General features: G+C 39.6%; 1 protein-coding gene and 1 long non-coding RNA gene across 3 annotated transcripts; one reads left to right on the forward strand and one right to left on the reverse strand.

The window, feature by feature from the left end:
• Window positions 1-377: 377 nt before the first annotated feature.
• On the reverse strand, window positions 378-5,501 carry IL21 (interleukin 21). 2 transcript variants are annotated; one of them, XM_056490004.1, is made up of 5 exons: window positions 5,291-5,501; window positions 5,127-5,162; window positions 1,663-1,800; window positions 1,149-1,229; window positions 378-1,048 (listed from the first exon to the last, which is right to left on the reverse strand). In XM_056490004.1, the coding sequence occupies exons 1-5, from the start codon at window positions 5,423-5,425 to the stop codon at window positions 1,034-1,036; spliced, it is 405 nt and encodes a 134-aa protein (XP_056345979.1). In that variant the 5' UTR covers window positions 5,426-5,501; the 3' UTR covers window positions 378-1,033. The 2 variants fall into 2 exon arrangements, with proteins under 2 accessions (XP_056345979.1, XP_056345978.1); XM_056490003.1 differs by having other exon boundaries at window positions 1,039-1,229.
• An 8,233-nt stretch (window positions 5,502-13,734) lies between these two features.
• On the forward strand, window positions 13,735-18,311 carry LOC130252452 (uncharacterized). Its single transcript, XR_008840361.1, has 4 exons — window positions 13,735-14,229; window positions 14,917-15,087; window positions 17,344-17,435; window positions 18,266-18,311. It is a non-coding gene; the product is annotated as an uncharacterized LOC130252452 (long non-coding RNA).
• Window positions 18,312-18,323: the final 12 nt, after the last annotated feature.

Genomic DNA, 18,323 nt, shown 5'->3' on the forward strand with positions numbered 1-18,323 from the left:
CTCTGGCCATAGTTCCACAGAAATGTTCAGGATTCAGGAGCTGTACAGGAAGATTTCCACATAACAAAAATCTTGACACATTTTGCAAGAAAAAATGGCAAATAAAAAACTGTTCAAATTCATCAGGAGGATATAGAATGAATAGTATTAATGGCACATGACTATGAGGGTAAATGCTGTCCTCTGAGAAAGAGCAATATGCATTAGAGCTGTTTCACTCTGACTAATCATCAATTTCTGTATTTATTGGACATTTTGCTGTGGCTGGTTGTACCAGCCTGTCATACCTCTGCTGTATCTATCATATTAAGCTGGGGCAGTGTAGATGAAATTCTATTTTCCAAAACAGGATTTTCCCCCCAGAATCCTGTATTTCCACTTAGAGCACATGTGTTACATCTCTCCTTACTGAATCCCATGGCAATGTGCCATTAGCTTCAAGATGTTAATCACAGCCATACAGTATGATTTGGAAATGTTTTTTCCAGTATTGAGAAGGCAGTTAAATACAGGATATTCTTTCCATAGTTAGCTAAGATGCAGTCTAAGAACTTATAAACAAAGTTCTGTGTGTGGTACTATTGTAAATAAAGAAATCAGTCCAAACTGATTCCTCTGAAGCTTCAAAGGCCCTGATAATTTTCTGTTCATTTTCTTTTGAAAGCTGCAGGAATCTCTGCATGGGATTCAGTTAAGATCAAACGAAAAATACAGAAGTAACTATCTCTCATATTTCTAGTTCAGCAGAAGGGGAGCAGTTAAGTCCCTTACAATAGCCAATTTTTTGTGAAATTAGAATTTAATTTTTCCTGTAAGGTGGGGCTAGAATCACAAGCGCAAAACAGCATTTGTCTTACAAATACCCATCCAAATAAGACTCCTTAATATTTTGGCAGAAGCTTTCACTTACCACACACAGAGAACACATCATAATAACATGGAAAATATTTACATTTTTCACATCTTAAATATAACATAGTGTCTGCTTTTAAAAGTAGATTTTCAGTAGCCTTCAGCTGTGGTGTGTCCTAGATTAGTTCTTGTATAGCTGTAAAAACAACGCATTGTTAGTAAAGATGTAAAATAAGGATATCTGCAATGGTTTGTAAAATGTCAAAAAGCACCCGGGAGGAATGAACTCTGCTTACCATTTGTATTAGATTTTTAAAGCTCTTCAAAAAAGTTTGGGGGGTTTTCTTCTTATAAGATTCACATGTAGACTCACAGTGCTGGAAGATAAAGAGAATCATGGCACTTCTAAACAGAACATCACAATCCTAAATTAAATCTCAAGCTTTCTCACTGATAAATCAAGAGGGTTGTAACCAATGCCTTTTCTACCTGGGAAAGCTTTGCAACAAGCTCTTTGAAAAGGGAAGGAGTTTAGTAATGACACCTTTCATTCACATTTTTTGCAGTAATCCGTGTTCTTCTATCAGCACATTGTGTGGTTAACAAGTACATGTATCTGACATTTTAGAGTCATAGGGAATGCTTCTCCCAAAAGTGCAAAAATTGGACTTTCTAATTTCCAAAGTAATGAAAGGCAGATTGCTTTTTTCTGACCGGTTTGTTTTCTACAATTCCCCCATTGCAGGGGGCATGTGCTATAGAAAATAAGGAGCAATGATCACAGTTATAAGCACTGTGAGGAAATCCTACCTCTCCAGAGTCTTTGTAGGTGAATCTGTTCACAATTCTAATGGCTTTGGTGAACTTTGGATTATCTTGGCTGCTCGCTGGCTGTAATTTCTGGAGGCCCTTCTGGAAGCAGGTCACAGCTGTGTCCAGGCATCCTTCCTAGGGCAGGAGAAGGAGCTGTTTTAAAGTCAATGTTGCAGCACTTTTTCCTGCACCTGTTAGATTGTGGTCCATGTCCAGAAGGTGGTATCCGGGATATTAAGAATGTTCAAATAATTCATTCAGCTGTACCTTTTTTTTTTAACTTAGTTTTTGATGCACAAATGATATTGAGGCTTTACTTTGGCTGTTCTTGCATAATTACTCAAGTATTTCCTAACAAAATGAATGTCCATTTGGCTATTATCATGACAGCATTTGAAAGAAAACAATCCTGAAGAGTAGACCAGTTATGTGTAGTAGGTTTTCATCTACTAAAGCATGAGCATTTTATTTTAAAAAATTACAAATATCTCTCAGTGCTGTGAGTGGGAATATAATTTTTTTTCTTCATCGTTTTTGTCCCCTTTCTAATAACGCCTAGTTAATAATTAGAATTGACCTAGAACAGCGTGTTTTCAAATACTATTAAAATGTTTTTATATGATAGCATCAGAAATGATACAGAAATTATCCCAAAAACTAACCCAACAGTCAACAGAGAAAGAAAAGCAATGTTTACTGAAGCCAATTTAAGTTGCTTTCTGTTTTCCAAAGAAGGAAGTTGCTGATCATGCATATTAGAAAGGCTCCAGAGCCATTATCCTTGTTTGCATGCCAACTGCTACCCAAGCTGAGTCTCCTTTGCCTTACGAAATGCTACTGCAGTTTGCTGCTTGGGCAAGGACTTCATGGATCTTGCTTACAGCAAATTTTACTAGCAACATTAAGTGCTGGTCAGATAAAACATTTTGTTTTCCTTAAATGCCACACGTTTGTGTTTGTTTCAAGCATCCTTACCGTAACCAGCCTTGCTTACTGGAAAAAAAACACTACTCGTCTTTTAAAGAGATCGATTTTCCAGCTGAAACTGAAAACATTTTCAGTCTCATCCGTGCTGAGCTGAGAAACCAGCATTTCTCATGTGTGCTGCCTTTTCTGTTTTGCTGAGCTGTCACTTATAGCTGAGGCAGCCGAGGATCAGGGCACCGCAAGGATTGTGGGGCCTGGCATGTTGTCACAGGCTGAGCACTTTTGGGATGAAACATGGAAGAGCACAGACCACTGGAAATGCCTGAGAGGGGCTAGAAACGTGTAAAATATTGGTATCAGAGGCAGTTGGCAGCAGTACTCTGCATCTGACTCAAACAGACTTAACAAATGAGCCCGCAGAGCCCTGGCTTCCGGAATTAGTGATCAGCAGGAGATACAGATCCGAGGCACATCCCGTATCGTGGCACTTCAGCTGCAGTGCCAGTCACCAGCAAGAGAGCTCATTTGCCCTCCAGGCTGGAATCAGCCCAGCCTTAACATTGCTTTTTCAACCTCTGTCTGTTTTTCCTTGATTTGATATCCTCTAACTTCTCTTTATTCAAAGGAAAGGATACTTCACTGTTGAGGTACAAGGAGATTGTGTGGGGTTGAATTGGGGTTAACAGTCTACACAAAGGAACCTCAAGGAAGCCAAAACAGATAGGGATAAACCATCTCATTCTAAATATTATAGTAGGTAGTTTTCTCATTGAATATTCAAGACCAAATGCAAATCTGGCATGAGCAGGTTTTAATAAAAACTGTTTCAAGTATTTTGATATTTGAAATGCAGTTATGTGAGCACCTTTTTATTAAATTGAGTTTCACTAGGCTGTGATGGCACCTAATGACCCTGACTGCTGCTTTGTCACACTGTGATACATATTTTAGTCAAGCTGTAGCATGAAAAGTTTGTTGATTTGGTTGCTGGTGGTAATTACTATTAGCACACTAATTTTTTTAACATGTTTTTCATCCAAAGCTGAAGTGGCATCAACTTAATACCTTCTACATATGTGCATTCTCTGAATTCTAGTATTCAGAGGAGGCACTTAGGACCTCCCAGAATCACACAGTAAAGCCCTAAGCTGCAAGTGAACTGTTGTTTTCCTTCCTGAGGTGAGCATGACTTTTTTTAAGAAAAAAACCCCAACAACCTCATTAAGCAATTAGTCACTAGTTGTATTTGCTTAGTTTCAGAGGCAGCGGCAAACACTGGAGTAAAATGACACCCAATAATCTCCTCCTTTTCACTTTGACACCACAAGTTAGAAAGAGTTTTAATGGAAAAAACCCAGCAATGAGTTTGTGCACTGCAGTTGTTTCTAGCAGTTCAAAGGAATTTATCTAGTTGGATTCTGTATATTTTTTGGCAAGTTAAACATGTGCCCAGGTGTAAAGCCTAGGAAGAGGCTAACCAAAACCTGTGTGAAATCAGGTGAGTTTTTTTTCCTTTCTTCTTGTAGCTGCTTTGCAAGGAAGTTTAGAATCCTGAGTTGATAAATTTTTAAGAATGCCTACAGTTTTAACAGTATAGTAATGCATAGTGATTGCTTTTACATGTCAGTTGAAATTGTGCTACAAAATAGGGCTTAAAAATTTAAGACAACTGATAACATAAGTATATTAGATAGCCACAGGTTTCTCTAGACCTCAGTTGCATGTTGAGGGACTATCAAAGTAGGATGCATTTACCCTCTAAGTTTTTAAGACATGATTTTACTATGATTAGCATTTAAATTCACAGTATATCCTGCATCTCACATTTTGAGAGTGCACAGACTTGGTAACTAACTGTGTGTAAGATCTTAACCTTAGAAGATGCAAAATATCAGCACTAAATAACGTATAAATAAGCATCTGCATTAAAAAGGGATTCACAGGGAGCTGCTCTTGTATTTTTAACTAGTTGTAAGCTGAAGAGAATATTTGCAGGTGCATTTTTGTCTTCCCGTTGGTAGCACAACCCCTGCACAAATAGTCTCAGAGAGAGCAGTGAGACTGCACATGAGAGGAGGCACTCAGTGACATGGCCTTGCAGTGCCACTCTTGCCATTTGGCTGCAGTGGGAGGCAAGGGGGGCAGCTCAACCAAGCTGAAGCTCATAGCTGGCGGCACTTCCACTCCAAATACCTGCATCCCCAAAAGCTCTGCTGCTCGTCTGGCTCTTGAATGAATCCTTACTCTTGGCACTATTTCTTAATTAAATGGAATATGTGCAACTCTGGATCTATTGGTGGGTTATGATACAAGTACAATAGTAATTGTGATGCCAAAATATCAACACTTCTGCTATCAAATATCCAGAAAAAGGAACTTTAAAAAAGTATTTTCTTATTCAGTCTAGCTTGCATTAAGAGTATTAGCTCAGAGATGTGAAAAAGATATCTTCACATCTTCTATTTGTCAATTGAATAAACCAGTAAAAAAATCAAATTGACATAATTATGAAAAAAATGTTAAAGCAGTCTCACCACAGGGTTTTCTGGTGTATGCAGCAACTCAGCATCCTAAAATAAAACAAATCTAAGTTAGAAAAGTTTTAGCATTTAAAAGTGATGTCTTTCACAAGATATCTACTAAGCAGTACATAATGCTTGAAAGTAATTTCAGCATTATGACAAATACCATCACTTACCTTTTCTTTCACCATAGATTCTAACTGTTCAATTTTCTTGAGAATCTGTTTGTATTTTAGTGTTCTGGGTGAAGTTTCAGTCAGCACCATAGTAGAGCAGAAGAAAAGCATGCAGAAAATAATCATCCTCTTCATCCTGATGTGTTCTGTTTTAAAATGAGCCAGGAGCAAAGTTGTGCTGTTCAAATATAACACTCCAGTTTGAGCTGTGCTCAGGTAAGCTCTGCACCTACCTATATATTGCTCCCTGCTGGAGATGGAGAGCCCACCCATTTCAGTTTGTAGGAAAGCTTTGTAGAATGGATTAATGAGTAACCCTTTTTTCTTTTCCACTGGCTAGGTGCATGTACTTGAGGTTGTGCGTGGGGGGGGCAGGGATTGATGGAGTGAAAGAAAATGTGCCCCATCTGCACATTGGGCAGGAAAAAAAGAAAAGGGTGAATTCCCATTTTCACTTTGAGTCAAGAAATGAACTAAAAAGTTGGTACTTAGAAACCACAGGCCTAGGTAAACAAAGATTCTGCATTTTTTTTTCCTGTGTCATACAGCAATGAATCTCTTTAGTCCATCTGCACCTCTTCTATACTGTTCTGGAGAAATATGACAGGACTTCTTTCTTTATCTTTTTATCTTACTTTATGGCTCCAAGGAGTGTTTGTTAGCTGTTTCCTCCTGACATCTGTGAACTGTGGTTTTTTCATTTCCAGCTGGGATTCTGTTACAGTTGTGAGTAAAAGCTCATCTTAGCGTTTAAACCAGCAGAAATTTGCTTTATATTTGCTTGGAACCAGTAGCAGATATATTAACAATATGGTGGAGGACATGTCCACTGGGAGTGAAGGTTGCAGGGAGATACATTTTCCTGGGAGAGATGAATCCCTGGAGCATGCCCATTACCAAGATGGGAGCAGTACTGGAAGAGCAGGTTTCTCAAATTCTGGTGAGTCAGTCCCAAGGGACACTATTGTTGTGGCAGTGATCCAATGCTTGTGGCACATAAACACGTTTAGTTACATCCTCCAGCACCTGAGAATTTCCTTGGGACTGTAGAAGAATGTATGAAGTCCAAAAAATGTCTGTGCAGGCACTAGGAACTTACTGGGCTTCCAGCTCTAGGAATCAGTTAGTTTTAAAATCATTGATCTTGATATTTCATCACAAAGAGGGGAAGAAAAGCTTTAAATTACTTTTATGTGTTATCATTATTTAATTACTATCAATACCATTGAAGGGTTCCTATGTGGAATTAGTAGGAAGCAGTTAAAGTCACTTGGGCACCTTCACTTGTGATGAATAAAAAGATGGTGGTGTGTCTGTTAAATTAAATCTTTCACTCTGAAAATCTGAAGATTCCAGATGACTTTGGGGATGCTTTACAAAATCTGTACAGAGTTTGGACTGCAGTTGGATGTCTGGTAACCTGTGTAACATGCTGACATCATATAAAATGCACCTGTATAAATCTGTCTGGTGGGTGAATCTGGGCTGCTAGGCTGAGTCACTTGTTCATTGTTCATTTAAAAATGAGTGTTTAAGCTGGTGAGAGCTCTATCCGACATACTCTAGCATGTTCATTTATTCTATGCTCTTTTTGTGCTTAAGCTATTTTTCACCATTGAGAAAATGAATAACCTAAAGGAATAAATTTTTCTGTGTATGTGTAAATATATATATAACTGCTCTCAGAGTCTCATGCATGCATTACACACAGAATCTCTCACAGTGAAAGGGGTAGCTTCTAACACCCAACAGAACAGAAAATGAGAGCCGAAACAAGTAAGAAAAAAATACTTTCTTCTACCACATAGCCTGAAATTTTATTTCTTGAAGAAAAGATAGTGTGATCACATTTCCCCCCCACTGTGGACGCATCTTAAAATAATTTTAGACAAACAGCACAGCTGCACTGTGAAGTACAGAGGATCTCAGTAGGTTTTATTTGAAATCTCTGTTAATTCATGGCTGGGGCTCATTAAAGGAAATCAGCAGCATCTTTGATTTGAGAAAGCACATGGTAACCAATACTTCTTTTTATCCTCTATCCTTCCATCCTACTCCTGTGAAGCATCACAAATTTTTTTTTTTTGGTCTGTTGTCCAGCTCCTCCCTGAGGCTGCTGAGAGCGTAGAGAAATTATTTCTAATAGTGGTGTTCTTTACACAAAGAGGGGACTTGGCTCTGTTCCTCTTTACCATAACTTTTCTGTAGGTTGTTGCCTGGTAACATGGATGAACGTTCATTTGTCTTCAATCCACATTTTGATTCACTATTGGAAGTGTTCATAGTAAAGAAACAGGCTGGTGATAATGTTTGCTTTTACTTCTTATTGTCAGTATTTCAACTGTGGATTCTTTTGTGAAGCCCAGCTACTCAGGTGGTCATGGTAGCACTGTCAGACATTTATATATCTTTATTTGGTTGATAGGTTGGGAACTTTCCACTTGGATGTGTAGCAGGACTCTATTAGCAACATCATCATGTGGTGGTTCGCAGTGTTTCATGCAGAGAGATCACTGAAGGTTTTTGCTGTCCAGACAACTTCAGAACCACTTAAAAACTTCAGTGAATGCACAGGATAACTCTCCATATGCTTTCAGAAGCACGGGACTTGAAGGGGAACAGGCAGATCTTCATGGGAGGTGAGATGGCTCTGTGTGAGCTACTCCAAATTAAATCAGTTATATCCGAGATCAATTTTAAAGCTGGTAGAGTAAATAGGAAGTGAAACAATGGGATTTGACAATGTGATAACTTAGTTTGCATATCAGGTCTCTAAAGCTGTTGTATAGTCTTCTGCTTTGTATTAGAGGCTGTAAGGCCACAAGAATTGCATCAAGGAAGCCATGCTGACAGAGAAAGTGAAAAGCAAGGACAAAGGAGGACTTCCTCTCCACTGTCTAGGCAGTGGAGAAAACTCCTTGATATCCCTCTTATCTGATAAGGGCTAGCAGCAAGTTTTTTGTATACGTCACTGCTCTCTTGTGGCTTAGGAACATGCTGAGTCAAACAATGACAGCCTCTCTCACACTGTCGCCGGCCCGGCCCCGCAGGGATGGCTGGAAAGTGGAAATGTGAGAAACCTCCCGGCCCAGCCCGCGGGGCCAATTCCTCCTCTTTCCTCTTCGCCACGGTGCCACCCAAGAGCTGCATGACTTCGACCCCGAAAGCCCAGTTCCCCCACCCACATTTTCCTTTACAGGAGAGCTGAATGGAGGCTTTTCCCATGGCTTAGTCATTGCTATGGCTCAGTCAAAAATGTGTAATATACAGGGCTGCTTTCAAAGAATTTTTATACCTTAGGTTTGAGAGATTTCATGTATGTACTATCTGTGACTTGGGGGTATGGTAGGAGACAAGGGGAAGAGAGTTGTCCTGGAAAATGGGAGACTAGGAAGATCAGATTTAGAAAAAACTAGTCTTCAAAATATTTCTGACAGCTTTGCAAGGCAGTTCTATGCCCTTGCAATCTTATTCTCCTATTATAATCTTTGGTATAATTCTTTGGTCTTTTAACTTTGCTTTGTAAAGAGAAAACCTAACCTGGGGGAAAAAAATCTATTCTTAACTTGTATTTGCTATAAAAATTGGAGTAAATATAATTTTGAATGTGGTGACACAGATACTAAAATATTAATAGGCTGCAATATAAAACCATTTACATTCTCCATAGTGTTCCTCCAGGGCTAACTTGCAGCCAACTTCTTTCCAGTTTTGCTCCTAGGTCAAGCCAGTAATGCTTTTTAGGCATGTAGTTTGATGTATTTGTGTCCTTACCAACCACTAATACCAAACTGTACTGAAGAAACATCCTGTCAATGCCCAGAGGCTGAGATAAGATTAGACCCACCCTGCACAGAGCCAGATATTCAGAACTGTCCTCTTGTGGGCACATCCTTTTAAGTTTCCTTTAGTGCTGGGAACAGCCTCCCACCTCCTGGGTCACAATTTTGTCTGCATGCAGGATGGAAGAAACCTCACTGGGTGACCAAGTGGGACCTTTTGCCACTGCAGTCAGCCATATCATGCAGTTCCTTTCACATCTCAGCTAAAAACTCCTGCATAAGGCCTGGGCAGTTTGATCTCTGTAAAGAAGAGCTTAGAGCTGTGCCTGAGCTATGTTCCAGCTTTCATAGAGAGCTTTGTTCTTCTTTACAGTAGTGCTCATAATCTTTCCCCACTACCAGAGGACAGCCACGTTCAGAAGACAAGGCAGCAGCTGACAGGATGTGTGGCTACCACAGTTCTCTTAAAAATTTGAGGGCAGAAAGTAGTGTTCAGCTGAAAGCCACAAGTGGGGAGAGGTTGGGGCAAGTCATTGCTCCTGCTCTGTGTGGCAGCCAGGACTTCTGCTGCTCAGGGGTTTGGTGCATGACAGATCTGAGGGTCTCCTTGTGAAGGATGGCCCACAGAGCACCACCTTCTACCAAAGGAGTGTTGTCTGTTTCCCAGCATTCCCAACACATTTCCCAGTGATTCCACTAAGAGACAGGCCTATGGTGTGAAAAGCAGGGATGTGGTAATGCTGAAACCCAACAGTGTGTGTCATGTTCATCCCAAATGTTGAGAAAGAAAAATCAGAAGAGATACATGCAGGTGTTGGACTGTGTATGGAGGATGCAGAATGCATAGTGCAAAATGCTTCCTTTGTTCATTTACTATTAATGGACAGAAGGAGCAGAAGCCAGAAGAGAATCACTTCTGGGTTACAGTATCAGTAGGATAAAACAAATAACCTCCAAACCATTAAAGGCTCAAGATGGACGTGTCTGGTGCACAGTCTGGTACATGGATGACTATTCTACTGGCAGCTGGGGCTCCCTATATCCTGACATGCCTTGCATGGTGATCAGCATGACGCTGCAGTTTGAGTTTAGATAACAGAATTAAAGGTTTGATGTTACAGATTCTTTTGGAAGTCACTCCCAGGATTTGGTGAGGCTGCTGAGCTGGAGTGGCATCTCCACAGCAGTGCAGTTGTTCTCCTCTTATACAGTCTAAAGCTAAGCACAGGGCACAGCCACTGAGCCACTCTTCTAGCACATCTGCTCTGATTTATTAATACTTTCTCCAAAAAGTTATATTCAACATAAAATGCAATTTTCTCCTTTTTATTGTGGTTACTATTGGTAGAAGCAGATGACTGAATACCACTTATTTCTGACTAGTTCTGCTTTCTGGTTTTCAGATACTACCAAAACACTACAGATTGTAGCCTCGTTCTTCTATGTATATGTGTTTACTGTTTATACTTGGTTTCTAATATAATTATTTTTAATGATAATGTTGATTCCAAGTCCTGTGAACTCAGTCACATTGTTCTTCTGCCCTTTCTTTTGTGTATTCCCAGGGACAGTGTCACACCTCGTGGTGCTGGGGCACCTCTGGCACAGCAAGAAGTAGTGATGACAGAGGAGCAATGTGACGTTGCACTGGAGGATACACTCTGCCTGCCTTTGGAGTGACACCAAAGTCCTTGCACACCAACTCCTCAGCATGCCCTGAGCACCACCCCTGTGTGTGCTGCAGACCAGTGGATCAGCAAACAAATCTACTGGACTTCAGCTCCTGCAGCAAAAGAGAGGCTTTGGTGTCACACTGTGTAGCTGAAGGGAAGGCTGAGGCAGAACCAACCTCTGCAGTTCTCAGGGTGTAGGAATGCAGGTGCTTTCTTCAGCAGGAAAGCCATTTAATGAAATTTCTCCTTCAGGTCACTGCTGCTTTGTGTCACAGTTAGTCACAATCTGAGGAGCCTCTGTTACAGGGCCTTGGGGTCATTACAGTGAAGTCCCTTTTATAAAGGCCTTGAGAGCTTGTTTGTTTAGCTTTGTTTTGATTGCAATCATTTCACTGTCAACCCTATTTTCTCCTTAGCACACCTGACAAATTTGCAAATAGAAACAAGTTGCCAGAAATCTAAAACTCCTACTGGCTTTACTATTGAACACAGCTGTGATCTCCTATGCAACAAGTGCCTCCTTAGCATGCAAGGCTGAGGGGGCCAGTGGCTCCCATTCAGCAGCATTGTTCCAGTAACAGCAGTTTGGTGCCAGTGCAGACAGCATTTCAAGATTCTGGCAGAATAATTTTATGGAAGGGTGCTTAGGGGAATCTTAACACTGCACCCTTGTCTACATTTTTGACTCTTGAAGGTGTGATGGTATTTTTCAGGCAGGATTTGTTGTTACTTTTCTAGCAGTTGTATCAATAGAAGCCCTGAAGCAGAAGTAGTTATACTAGTCTAGAATTCTCTTAAATAGGAATACTATTCTGTTTCTCATACATTTATTGCTCTGGTAATGAAATGCACTTAGTTATGACTTTTAACTCCATAAATAGATCTGCTATTTAATTGTTTACAGGAGATTGAAGAATGCTGAGGTGACTACCTTGTGCTATCCTTAACAGATAAGCTAGTAACTTTGTAAAACCAGTTTTTCTTTATGACCTTTTTTTCCAGATGTCTCTGTCTTCATCTGTAAGTAGACGATGTGTGTGCCTGTGCCTGCAGGTTTATCTGTTATGTGCACACACATACAGATTTGAGAAGCTATATAGCACAATTGTTTGCATAATGAGTTTCATTTCTCTTCACAGGTCAGCACCTTAAGTGAACCTTGGAAAAACTATTGTGTGAGCAGTCAGCACACCAAGGCAGCAGCACCCGTTGAGTAGAGCTTGTCTTGGATAAAAAGCTGAATGCTGTGGTTTCACTGCCTTGTCGTTGAAGCCTTGTGGTTTCTGTGTAGGAGGCTGTATAGGCTGGACACATTCAACATCCTTGTTTCTGAGCTGTGAAATCTGTACATCTAATTTATGAAAATTATCTCTGGTTCAATTTTTTTTTTTTTTAATGAAGTCAAAATATTTTCCTTGCATTCAGTGGAAACAGTAATGGAAATGTTTTAAGATGCATTGTGGCATGTTTTGACCTCAAAAAGTGAGCCAAATCAAGATATTCTTGGTTATGATTAGGGTCTAGGAAGGAAATTTTAAATTAAATACAGAGAGCCAGATGTGAGAGGAAAGCATTTTTTCAAATATGGAGACAAATAGAGTAAGTAACTGTTGGAAATGACAGAGGTATTATGAAATAAAAATCTTTCACCTGAGAATTTGATTTAAAAAACCCCAAACAGCTAAGATAATTTAGAATAAACTATGGTACTGGTACCATTTAAGGTAACCAGCAGTATCTGTAGTCTAAAAAGGTGGTCTAAATAAGTAAATTTATAAAACCCAAGACTAAAGAATCTAAAAGTAGGACAGAGAGGACAACTATTCATAATTGAATAGTTGATCAGTTGTGTGTTTTTCCTTCTGTAGTGGAGTTCCGCACTGCATTCAGTGAATTGATTCTCGGGATCACAGAATCATCACTTAACTGGAGGCAGGAGAGCAATGGACCCACCATATGAGCCTTCATTCCTTCCCTCACTCTCCTCCCTTATGCTCTGGTGAGTGCCTCCCATTCTGTAACTCCCCAAAAGACTGAGCTCTAGCAGCACAGGATACCTGAACCTCCAATATTGGCAAATCCCATTCCCTTCACTGTCGACTGCAGTGGCTGCCCAAACTTAGAGTTTTCACCAACAACAGTTTTGCCTCTGTCAAGCAAGTTTCCAGAAGCATGTACATCATTCCCTCTAAATGAACCTATGGGAATGAATTAAAAATGAGCAAAGACCTCTGGATAAAAAACAAAGGAGAAGAAAAATAACATTCAAGTTAATAAAACAAAGTTTCTTTGCTGAAATGCAAATGAGAATTACTATTTGTGTGAAAGCAACTACTCAGTGTTTTAGTGGGAGTGCCAAATATGTCTGAAAACATTGGTCAAAGACTTCTGTGTGAATAAATATTGAAAGTGTGATCACCCACTTAGCTATTTCAGAGGGATGACTGATACCTTAATAATTTTCAGTAATTTCCATATCAAAACATCAATAGAAGACCATAGATTTTAATACCTTGTTACTATTTCATTGGTCCATTCAGGAGAGTTGTTCCTTTTCAAGAAAAAAAAATTAAATCAAAAATGTTATTCTAACATTGTACCTTTGGCTGGAAAATTAAGGTGTCTTTCCCGCTTATGTTTTCTTTTTAGAAACCTGAGACACTAAATATGATGACTGCAGCTGTAGATGAAAATACAAGAAAATAATAAAACTGGTCTCTGAAAATACTCTTCTGGACAAGGACATTTTTCCTGCCTGTTACTTATGAGCTTCTTGCAGACTTTATAATTGATATTAGTTCCTTGAGTAGAACAGTGCTGTTTCTCTGAACTAATTTGTGGGAAACCAAAAGGCCAACAAGGATCACTGCAGATCCTAGCCCAGAACAATGGTGGCTTTTGAAAATCACATTTTCCCCATTATCACTACAAGATATGGAGATAGGCAGATAACCAAGGATTAGCTTTCTTTTTTTTTCTTTTTCAGATTTTGCCCAGAAGCGATATCCTAGGATTCATCATTCCTTCCCATATAGCTCGGTTTCCACTCCTGGATCCTCCTCTTCTGATTATTATAAGGATTACACAACTACTTTGTTATTCAACCCATCGAAAAAACCTGCCAATGCCTCTTCTACTTGGTAGCTAAGCTTCCCAGCATAGTTGCATCTCTTAAATCTCCCCTTCTGCAGGTTTGAGCCCCTGTGTTGGGGGCACAGCTGAAAAGTCAGAAGAGATGCTGATGGCACTCCAAAGGCTGCAAAATACTTGTACTTGATAGTACTGCACAAAGGACAAAAAACGTGAAGGGAAATGGAAACATTAAACCTGAGAACAGGAAAATTCACAAGAATCTCGGCCTGAAATAAAAAGGAGACAAAGATGTGATTTCCAAAACAATACCCAGAGATCAAAAAGAGGCTGAGGCGCGTTCAAACACGGTGGCTGATCTGCAGGGAAAGGTTAAAGAACATTGTTTTCAAAGGTGCTGTGAAAAATGCAGAGTATAGCAGAGAAGCAACAGACCCTGCTGATTTTTTTATTGTCTCTTTTTCTTGCCATTGCCCTCTCCACGTCTGATTTGGCCACACTGAGAGAAATGTTCACTTTAAATTGCCTTTAAATTGAGAAGAGATGAAACAGTTCTACCCTCTGATATAATCGTGTGCCATGGAAGCTCTCCTTACTCATTGTCTGAGCTGCATTCTTTCTCTGTTATTGCTAGACTTAGTTCAGTGCACAAACTTTCCCTCTCAGCTCTATTCATTGTCTTCTGATTGATTTTATTAGATTTCACCAATTTATGTCAAAGCTAATAAATAACTAGAAATATTAAAATGTTCTCTGCTGACACTTTCATGTGATCATTTCAATTTTCCATTATTATATTTAATGATGAAGTTTTATTTGAAATAGTTTTAAAAGCTGGGAAATAAGCCTTTCCTTATTATTTAAAGCAGAATATCCAACCTGCAGTGAGCTTTTTTTTTCTTGATCATCTCAATTGTTGCAGTGTATTTTATGCCACTTCATATGATTTCTGTCAAATTAAAAAAATCAGATGCTCTCCCTTCTTTAGGTGGTCAGTCTAACATTTATAGTCATTCTCTGTGCTTTCTTAGATCTTCATGATTCAGTACACATGCTCTGAAAATTTTTTGTTTTTTCGCAGGTGACAAACAGTGCCAGGGTTATATACGTGAGTAACCAGTATTCCAGAAAATGGAGGAGAAAGAAAAAGGACACAAGTAAAACCAGACCTTTGGCATAAAAAGCCTGAAGTTGGTTCTTGTCCCTCCTGCTTGATGCAGAAGGGTGAAGTGATCTGATATAAAAAAGGAAGGTCAGTAAGCCAGTGTGCCAAAGTAAAAATACTCAGGCACTTCAAGGCAGTTCATAAGAGGCAGGAATAATGCAGATTAAAGGTAAAATAACTTCTGTCTTCATGATTTTTGTCTATTTCTAACATGGCCAGGACAATTTTCATTAACTTACCAGGCTAGGGAAAGTGGATTTGCCAGCTGTTTGGACAGGTAGTAGTTTCCTTTTTCTCTGACAAAAAGATAAGTAGTAAAACTTTTGGAATTCAACCTGTCTTTATATTATGCTGCTATTTGATGTTTAAAGAAAGAAAATGTCAATGTTTTTATTAAGGCTGAGAGGATGGTCAGGAGAAGCCAGTATTTTGTACATTAAATTGTCTTCTCTGTATAAAATTGCATTTTATACCGTACATTGTCTTCTCATTAGTGTAAATCATTCTTCAGTGTAATTGAAAATCTTCCATAAGTTAGTGGAAAATGGCCTAATATGGGTTGCTGTGGACTGCTGTGCCTTATTAGCTCTTTAGACCTATACAGCATTTCATTGCACCTAGTGAAAATGGAATAAAAGAGCCTTATTTAGCTATTTTGTCCATTGCCTAGAATGACAGTCCCTTTGGCTGCCTCTAGCCCTGGACTTCTTCCAAGAAATCTGTATATTCCTTACTGAAGGGATTCAAGGGAACTTACACCTCCAGAGTGTTGATTTACTTTTCTTTTCCTGTGAGCTAAGATTCCTTCAAGAAGGACACTGTGCACGAACAAGAGCAGCTCAGTGCCAGGGGTGAGCATTCACACACCTGGGTATGAATCAGAGCAGCCGAGTCCACACCTCCGTTGTGCCTCAGTCTAGTACTGAGAAAGCTTTCCAGGGCTGATTAGTCATTGAGTGAAGTGCAATAAATGTCAGAGAAATGATTTAAAGCAGAACCTCGCTGAGCGTGAGGCATAGCTGCTCTCTAGTGGACTTGTGAATAGTGTCAGCAGCTCTAAGTACATTTATCCCCAGAAAATAATAATACGGATATTCTGCTGAGAGACAGGTGGTGAAAACTCCCTACACCTGTGAGTTCAGCTGCTTCATTTTCTTGCCACCTCTTCTTTCTTTGTAGCTGACTTACACCAGAGCTACATTGAAAAAACAATGCAGAAGCAGCTTTAAAAAATATCTCCTGTCCAGTGCTGTGGAAAGTCAATATTTCATTTGTCTCTTTGTTGTGGGTTTCAGAACAAACCTATGGATTACAATCTTTTGTAGCAATCATTTCAGCAAAAATCAGTGACACATTTCATAAACAGCCTCTGAAATAACTTAGGGACCAAATAACATGCTTCAAACCCACTAAAGGTTTATTGGAGAGACTGAAAAATTAGCCTTTAATACTAGGACCAAAATGAAGTGTGCAACAAATTGCCTTCTGGAGAGAGCCTTAGTGCTGTGCAAGAATTGTTCAGCCACAGACATAGCAGTGGTGTGCTCCTGAGTGTATTTTAGTCACAAATCCAAACAACAACCCCAATGGCACTGCTGTGAAGAAAAGGAACTCCATCCTTGCTGGAAGTGGGACACCCACAGTAATAAAACTGGTTTGATTATGGATCCTCTGGTTACACCAAATCACATTCATCTTTTTCTGGCAGGGACAAAGTCCATGATTTCTCATTGTTAATTTGTTGCTTGTGAATAATTGTTTGCATCTTTCTTTGGGAAGTTCACTGAGTCCTTCTCCCATCTATGTACCTCAGAAGAAGGGGGGATGTGGTTCTGTGCCTGAAGTGAGGAGCTAATCTAAGAGTATGGAAGAGCTTCCACCTCTGCAGAGCAGAGTATTAAACACCTTCCTTTTACTGAAATTGAGGGAAGACTTCCTTACCTTGTCAGGTAAAAAAAGTCTGGATTTTGTAGTCTGTGTCCCCAAGTAAATGGGTATATTGTCCATTGTCCCTTCCATTGTGTACATGTTTGAACATGTGAGGTGCTGATCTTTGGCATTACACAAGCACCTAACCCTTAATATTGCAGTATAGGTTAAAGCAGTGAATGGGAAGTAAATCTGACTTTTGTATTTCCATCCTTTAGTGGGAGTGAGGTAATGGTGGTTTAAATGAAGAAGGCTCAAACTTTAAAAATAGGAAATGCATTTTTGTATCCATAGGGAACTTAACAGGCACATCTGAAGGACCACCTTGATCTGTAAAAATATGTCAGTCTGATCTCTATAGAGGTGAAAAGATGTACATGAAAATTAATATTGTCTATTTCCTTTTTTGTTCAGCTTCCTGTATGCAGAGCCCAGGTTGTTTATTCTTGTGAATGATGCAATGGGTTAACGGATAATATGTGGGTTATCAGCAAGGAAATCTGAAGGTATAAGGACCATAACAGTACCTAATGTTTCACTTTGATTAAACTGGTGGAATTCTGTCTAAATGGAAAATTGTGAAGGCGTACAGCCTTCATTTCATCAAGAGGATATGGTAGGAAGTAATTCTAAATACAGATTGTCATATTATTTCTAGATTATTGTCACATTATTTCTAAATTATTAAATATCTTAAGGGCTTTCAATTCAAAACCCGTGCAGTCTCTTTACAAGATTTTACAAAATACATGCATAGTCCTTCCATGCCAAGGCTGAGATTTTGGGAGATGTGACGTTCAGGGGAAGGGTTTGGAGGATTTACTTAAAAGCTAAGAGAAATCACCAGGAGGTTGCATTGTCTCACTTAGCTTGCACAAGAGAATGAGTGTGCTTCCTTTTGGATACTGCTTCCATGACAAGCAGCCTTGTGTATGTCAAAGCATTTTATTTGCTCTAGAAATCTAAGTAAATTTAAAATATTTTGTAGAAATGAAAAAAAGTATATACCTTTTTGTTTCTTTGCTACTTTATAGCGTGTACAGCAAGGCAGGATGAAGCTCAGTTGCCTCTTAGAAAGGAAAAGCGCTGTCAGACAGGAAAGCTGCCCTTAATCCCTGACCCCTGAGAGCTTCAAGGTGCATGGCAAAGCTTCCCTCACAGGGCTCCACACCAGGCCCGGTGCCCGTGCAGTCCAGTCTGCTCCTCTCCAGGTAATTCAGGAGAGAGGCTTGAGTATCCATGCACAGGAAAGGCAGCAGCAGGACTAGTTCAGTAGCTGCATTCACCATCGTATGCCTCAGTGGTTCTGAAACGCCCTTTTTTGTGTCTTATGCAGAAATACCTGATGCTTTATGTGGGCAGCAATCAAGATTATCTTTGAGGTGGGTCTAGTA

Source organism: Oenanthe melanoleuca, chromosome 4, assembly GCF_029582105.1.
Source record: "Oenanthe melanoleuca isolate GR-GAL-2019-014 chromosome 4, OMel1.0, whole genome shotgun sequence".
Lineage (NCBI taxonomy): Eukaryota > Metazoa > Chordata > Aves > Passeriformes > Muscicapidae > Oenanthe > Oenanthe melanoleuca.